This window comes from Octodon degus, unplaced genomic scaffold, assembly GCF_000260255.1.
Source record: "Octodon degus isolate 3935 unplaced genomic scaffold, OctDeg1.0 scaffold00056, whole genome shotgun sequence".
NCBI lineage: Eukaryota > Metazoa > Chordata > Mammalia > Rodentia > Octodontidae > Octodon > Octodon degus.
In genome coordinates this window covers 5,122,319-5,129,782 of record NW_004524632.1, presented here as the reverse complement: position 1 = coordinate 5,129,782, position 7,464 = coordinate 5,122,319, and the positions used below count along the sequence as shown (strand labels likewise).

The 7,464-nt window shown below is 48.4% G+C and overlaps 1 protein-coding gene across 11 annotated transcripts in view; it reads right to left on the bottom strand.

Annotated features, from left to right (window-relative positions):
- Positions 1–7,464, bottom strand: part of Spag9 (sperm associated antigen 9) — a 124,628-nt gene that overhangs the window by 11,712 nt on the left and 105,452 nt on the right. For all 11 annotated transcript variants that reach the window (XM_023717892.1, XM_023717895.1, XM_023717893.1 and 8 more), the window contains 5 exons: positions 6,740–6,868; positions 5,935–6,015; positions 5,257–5,324; positions 3,138–3,286; positions 1,038–1,209 (listed from right to left, as the gene is read on the bottom strand). In XM_023717892.1, the coding sequence (XP_023573660.1) occupies positions 1,038–1,209; positions 3,138–3,286; positions 5,257–5,324; positions 5,935–6,015; positions 6,740–6,868 (599 nt within the window). The remainder of the gene's footprint in view (positions 1–1,037; positions 1,210–3,137; positions 3,287–5,256; positions 5,325–5,934; positions 6,016–6,739; positions 6,869–7,464) is intronic.

Below are 7,464 nucleotides of genomic sequence, written 5' to 3'. Positions count from 1 at the left end.
ATGATACGGCCTGACCGGTCAGCCCAGCTACTCCAGAGGTGAGGTGAAGGCTTACCCGGAGGCTGCGTGAGGTGCTCCCCCATTCTCCCCCCAAAATAAAAAAAAAATAAAAAAATAAACGGCTGACAGTGTAGTTCAGTAATCCCTGGATCTGATCCCTAGCATCACAGAAAACAAAAACCAATGACCTGGTGTGACTTTTCTTGGAGAAAGAAATCCTTAGACAGCCCTAATAGTAGAACAGCAGGATTAGCTGCTGAAAGCAGAGCAGGAAACCAGACAGAGGTGGCTCCTGCTCTTCAGGTTCATGGTTTGCGTGGGGTGGGGAGACTGAGAGCAAGAGTCCAGTAACATGGTGCGGTCCAGCACCGAGAAGAGAAGCCCCAGAACGAAGGGCCAAGGGCCTGTAGAGGCCTCTCCTGGGTACAACACGCGGGCCACACCCAATACCAGCCAGGTGGAGCATGGCGCTTGCTGGCCGTGGGCTGGGAGGGACTCATTGAGCTCTGGGCCAACTGGCAGGAAAGAGTGGTCCCCACCATCCGAGGTCTCGAATCATGGACCAGATGTCACCGCACCTAAAGGGTCTGAGGGAAGTGCACTGAGGTGGCTGCCGCACAGTGGTCACCATGCAGAGCAGCCTGGCCTTGGGAACAGTTAGGAGTTGCGTGGCTGTGGGGCAGTGACCTGGCCTTGCGGGTAGTGGAGGGAGACGAAGTCACTGACTCCAGGCGGTTTTGGACTTGGCAGTCCCCGGCAGTGCACAAGGTATGAGTAAGACAGAAGCCCAAAGCGCTCCCAAGCGCTGGCCAGAAACTCAGGTGCATCGCAGTGTGCACGGGCCAGCTTTGGGGAGTGTTCTTACTCCCGAGGCAGCCTATCTCTGGGTTGGGACAGAGGGGAGGGCACAGTGGAGTTGGGGCCCGGCTGAGCCAGCCCTGGGCCGTGAGCCTAGCAGTGCCCCCCCCCACCGCTTACACGAAGTCACTACATATCCGACGTTCTCCTTGCCTGCTGAGAAGCCCAGTGGAACTCACCCAACATTTTGCTGACGTAAGGCTCGATGTCCACATCCTGCAGATGCTGGTGAGTGTGCGCATGGTAGAGACGGAGCGTGGAGTCCAGGCGGATGGAGACCCATACGCCATCGCCCACCCAGGCCAGCTGCCGCACCTGGCTCTCCTTCCGGGGGTGTGCATCGAAGGATTTCTAGGGGAGACAGTCCAGTGACAAAGGCACTTTTGTTACACTGGGAAGTACTTTAAAAACTGCTAATCCAGCTGAGTGTGGCGGCACACACATAGAGTCCCAGCACTTGGTGACTGAGGCAGGTGGGTTACTGTGAGTTCAAGGCCAGCCTGGACTACAAAGCAAGTTCATGACCCTCCTGAACTACAGCAAAGCAACAAGCCAAAAAACAATTACCAAAAGGAATCTAAATCTTGTTTACTTAATCCAATTTCTCTTTTAGATGCAATCTGCTGCGCCTGGGATGTAAAGTAAAGAAGAGCCAAGTGGTGCTGGCCTGGGCGGTGTGCAGAGCGCACTCTGGGCAGGCAGCGTCTGCACTGTGCACAGCGCTCGCCAGAAGCCTGTCTTGGACTCTGGGCCGGTGCAGAGCCGGAAGTGCAGGTTGAATAGGAAGGTGTCCTTGCTACTGTGCAAGGGACAGACATGAAAAACAGACAGCTGATGGCTAACTCTGGCACTTCTAAGGAGAGATGGGACTTGGAACTGGAGAAGAGAAATTGTACCTTAACATTTTCTGCTGTAAATTCTTCTTCTTCTTCTTTTTTTTTTTTTTCTGTGTTTTAGGGAAAGGTCTATAGGATGTTCAGGGTCTCACTACTAGATCGGATTCATAGTGATCCACCTGTTTACAGCCTCCCAAGAGCTGGGATCACAGGTGCGTGCCACCATGCTGCCATGCTGTCTCAACTGCTGACTCAGCGCATCCCGGGGGTGGGGCCAGCACAACAGGCCTGGGGTGAACCCTCTGGCCCCCGTGTCTGCTTGCAGGCACTTTAATCCGCTGAGCTACTTGGCTGGCCCTGTAAATCCCTCAAACAACTGCAATGAATTTATATACTGTGGCAAAAACTTTAGAAGAGTAATACTGAGGTTCTGTTTTTAAACAAATTCCCACTGCAATGCTACTTTTCAGTTGGTGACACACATGCAGGGTGCCAGTTGTGCATGAGGTAGTGTGGGACTCAGGAATGCTCCCCTCAAGCAGCCCTGACAAAATTACACATAGCCGAAGGACGGATTCACCAGGCATGGTGTGCACGCTTGCACTCTCAGCTACTGGGAGGTTGAGCTGGAGGACGTAAGGTTGAGGTTGGCTAGGCAACTCAAGGAGACCTTACTTCAAAATTCTATTCTATTTTTTGATCTTTCGTCTATGCAGCCCAGGCTAGCCTTGAACTTGCTGTGATCCTTGTGCCTCAGCCTCCCAAGTGCTAAGACTACAGGGGCAAGTCACCACACAGGGTCAAACTTTAATAAGCACTAGCTCAGTGGCTGGGTGTTTGCTTAGCATGCATAATCCTGGGTTCAATCCTCAGTACCTCAAAAAAATTTTTAGGGGCTGGGAAGACAACTCAGTAGAATAAGCGCTTGCCTGGCAAGTGCAAGGTCCTGAGTTCAATCCCCAGTTCCGCAAAAAAAGGAAATAATAATAATAATTAAAAAAGTATTCAAATAAAACATAATGCTTGACATAGTGGCACATGCCTACAACCCTAGTACTTAGGAAGCTGAGGCAAGAGGATCACCATTGGTTCGAGGCCAGCATAGGCTACACAGTGAGTCCGGGCCAGCCTGACCTGTATACTGGAACCCTGTCTCAAAAGACAAAACAAAACATAAAACCAAACAAAATAAAACATATATACATCTACAGTACAGATACATGTGAATATTCACATGTAAACTGTCCTTCCTCCAAAACAGGAAAAACTTTCCACCCTCACAGTAAAAGCAGCAGAAGAGCTGGGTAACACAAAAGAAAGCCACGGCTTCTAAAACCATCTCTCAAGTGTCCTAAAACAGATTCAGAGAACAGTCCCTAAGGAAGCAGGAAAAGTCTCGCGGTCTTCCCAACCTCTGCACGCACAGGCAAAGTGGCCACTTGCCTCGATCTTCATGGCTTTGGGCTGAACCACGTAGATCTTGTTCCTGTAGCCGCACCACACTTTGTCATGCACCACAGTCATGCAGCGGATGGAGTGGTGAGGCCGCCCCAGGTCTAGGAGGTGATAGTTGGACAGGTCCCACTGGCCATCTGTGCAAGAAAAAGGTCTCAGTTAACGCCTGCTGAGCCCCTCAGAGGACCAGGGATCTCTGCCTGCAGGTGGAAGAAATGCCACGTCAGCCGAAGATCACATGACTCAACCTGCGCGCAGGACTCAGGACTCCATAAAACATGCTCTCATAAGCAGAGATGTGACAAATTACGACAAGCTGCCTGTCCACAGCAGTTTTAGCGCTGGATAGGCTTACGGCCAGGCTGTAGCCCAGTGGCAGAACATGTGCCTAGCTGTGGGAGGCGCTGCACTGCATGCTCCCCACCCCAGGCTTAAAACTCCTCGGGCAGCAACAGGTCACGTTTTTTTGAGGAGACTCATTGCTTACCCTTTAGACATGGTGCATGCAGTTTGAGAATCCCTAATCTGAAATCCAAACTATTTGGAATGCTGCCATGAGGCCTGGATGGAACCACAGTGGTCTCGGTTCTGCCCAGTGCAAAGAAGAATAAGCAGCCGTAGCAGCAGCGCTTTCGTGTCAGCTCCACCTTCTCCCTGCAACGCCCAGCAGCCTTGGCTGAGCTCTAACGTGCATGGCCGGTAGGCGCTCGCCCCGACTCTGCCACGCCGTCGTGCACACTGCATGCAGGCAGCTGCGAGGTGTGGGGCACCAGTGCCCTGCTCTGCGCGGGCGTGATGTCCAGGAGGCTGAGGTCCCAGTGAACTCGTATTCGAGTTCCTGTCCACCCTAGGAATTCTCAGACTCGTCTCCCAGCTCGCTCTTCTGAACCCAAATGCAGGGCTTCACAGGGGTCCTTCCTTATTGAATGTATTTTTTTTTGTTAATAAAAATTTGGATTTAGTTTTCAAAATATTTTTATTCCATTTTTTTCTAGGCTCTTTAATCTAGTAGATGACGGGACTTTAATAGGTAACTAACATGTTCTGCACTTCAATTTCCCATCTAGAAAATGAGGAACATTCTTTGTAAATTACTGCGAAGATTAAATATAGTAAATTCTGTCAGGGCCCTGAACAAAATAAAACACAGCCCTTTTTCTCTTTGATGATATGGCATCATTAACTAGCAACCTCTAGTATCAGTCAGATACAAAGGCATCTCAGATGCATCTACATCTATCTGTAAGCCCCAAAGGATAAGATTTCTGAAAATACCCTGCAAAAATCCAAATTCTGTTGCTCTATGACTTCCTAATAGTTCCCTAATCTATCCACCTAGTGAGGAGGAAATGAACTATCACTTCTGGGTGACACATGTAGTAAGGAGTTAGGAAGTAATACATACCCAATTCCCTTAATTTCATACATTCAAGGTAGGTTTTTTGATACTACCACCCCTCCATCTTTGAGGGTAGTTTTTGAGATAGGATCTCTATATAGCTCAGGCTGGCCTTAAACTCTTCATGTAATCCAGGCTAGAGTGGAACTCATGATCATCCTGCCTCAGCTCCAAACAATGGTTTTAAAGAGGAACATAAGTAGCGGATATAGCGGTACACGACTGTAATCTCAGTACTTTGAAGGCTGAGGCTGGAGGATCATCATGAGCTCAACACTATTCTGCCTATACAGTGAGTTCAAGGCCAACCTGAATGAACCATATAGTGAGACCTGTCCCAAAAAACCCAACCCAACTAACCAAAACAAGAACAAAATGCACCATTATTTTTAAGACACAAGAAAACAGAAAAAATAACCTCATCAACTTTTACTAATTAAGTATATGAATGTAAAACAGATGCCTCTGTAAGACGTTGTTATATAGATTACCAGAAAATGCTGATGGCTTTCTCACTCTGGTAAACACACTTTCCACGGGCATACCGATTTCATATTTACTGACGAGAGACACTGCTAATATTCAGTTTACATCTTGACTTCTTTTGCCTACTAAGCATCACTTTTTAAAAACATCATCAGCCAGGCTGTTGAAAACACCTTGCCATGTGGCCAGTCGGTGCAGGTATCCTACGTTTATAACACTCACCAACTCCTCTGTGGAAGATCGCAAGGGTGCCATCAGCCAGAGCCACTAACACGATCCCTTTCACATGCCTGCAGACAGGAAAGGGAGTTCAGGACCTGCGTGTGGGAACAGAAGGGGCCACAGAGCCCCCGCAGGCGCCAGTGACGGGAGGAGGCGCTCGCGCTCAACGGCAGGAACGCACTGCCTACTGCCCTGGGCAGGGGGAGCACTATGGAAAATGTCAGGTGACCCAGTAGGCAGGGTCTCGGCTGTGCTCCGGCCAAGCTGTGCCCCTCCTCACCGGTGGCAGAGACATGCTGAGAGCAACCAGCAATCAGCTCTGGGGACTCTGCTTGTCAGTATATGGTGCAAAGCTACTACCTTCATCCCCAACAGACACTCTACAAACCCCCACAGGGAATATGCTGAAACAGATGTAAATAGGCATGGGCTCGCTTCCTGAAGTACGAAAGACCTCACAGTACGGCCAATTAAGCTGGCAAATTTTCCCTTACTATTCTAGTTTACTTTCTTATTCTAGTTTACTTTCTATTATAAAATTTCATTCTTATTCAACTTCTCCAAAGAAAGGACTAGAAAAAACTATACTGAACCTGGGTACTGTTTTGGTTAAGAGATTATCCTACGTACATCTCCAAATCCATAGTTTAGAAAAAGGGTGGAAGAAAGGGCACTTACACAATGCTGAGGATGGAGTCCTTGAGTTTGATGGAATGGAGACACTTCCTCCAATGGGCCACCGATGAGTGCACGTACAGGCTGCGGGACAAGCCAAGGCCCATAAGGGGGGCACCGAGGCTCACACGGCTCTCCACTCTGAGCCATGTGCCCCTCTTCCTGTCACTGCCCTGCCAAGCTTGTCCAGGACTGGGATGCAGTCACACGTGGGTCTAATCCTTGGTTCTTCCTACACACCCCAATCTACAGTGACCTTCTATATACCCACACACTGTCTCGGTGCTTGCTGGTTAGCATCTTCTGTCTCTAGATCTTCAGACTTGAAAATCTTTTTTTTTTTTTTTTAAGAAGTATTTATTTATTCATTCATTCATTCATTCATTTTGTATGTGTGGCCAGCTCAGCCCACCAGGGGGCAGGGCTGGCTGGCATGTGGTGCTGGGGATTGAACGGTGGTCCCTGTGCTTTGCTTAGCTTAGCTTGTTCTAAGTAGGTGCTTTAGACCACTGAGCCATCTCACCAGCCCCTAGACTTGAAAATCTTACTCATCCTTTCTAAGAATACTATAGAGAACTTTCCATGACCAAAAAGAAGTGCAGTTTACTGTTTAGAACATATACAAGTCCAGTTTATGAAGCGGCTGAGATTGGCTTCCAATTTTGTATCCATATATATTTCTGCATACTAACACACATCTCTGTGCTACCACATTTACTTGTTTATCCTGAGCGTTTTCTCTCTCTCCCTTGGGCACGCGCGCATGCAGGAGCTACAGTCACTGTCAAGGGAAGGGTGCAGCACCCACCAGCCGTTCTGGGCACCCAGCCACATGGTCGGCAGGAGACTGCTCATCTTCTGGGCTTCCTCTCTCGCCAGGTCCTGTTCACTCGGCAACACTGATGACATCGGATCTTGATACGTATCTGCATCATTACTGCAAAGGTGGGGCACAAGGAGAAACTTCAGTCTACTTAGCTGTGGCTTTCAGGATGGTTCCTGAACCATTTACATTTATAACTACCAAAAACCCCAAATAAGAAATCATAAGAAATCAAACACTAAGATTCCTAACAAGCCAAATGCTTATTTACACACACACACACACACACACACACACACACACACACACACACAGAAATTTAAAGAATTTTCCAAAATAGACCGAAATATGTTTAGACATTCTGTCAAAAAACTTTTAGGTTGTCAGGGCAAATTCAGTAAAAAATATATAACTAAGCTATCAGAATCAAAACATATTCCTAAATTAAGAATTAGGTGTTGGGTCTGGCAAGATAGCTCAGCAGACTAAAGCACCTGCTTAAGCAAGCTTAGGCAAGTGCAGGGACTGCGGTTTGATCCTCAGCACCACATGCCACACCAGCCCCACCCCCAGGGTGGGCTGAGCTGACCAGAGTCCAGGTGTGGTGGCACACACCTATAATCCCAGTGCTGGGGAGACTGAAAGCAGGGGGATCCCTATGAGACCAAGCTGTATAACGAGACCCTGTAACAACCAAATAAATTAAAAAA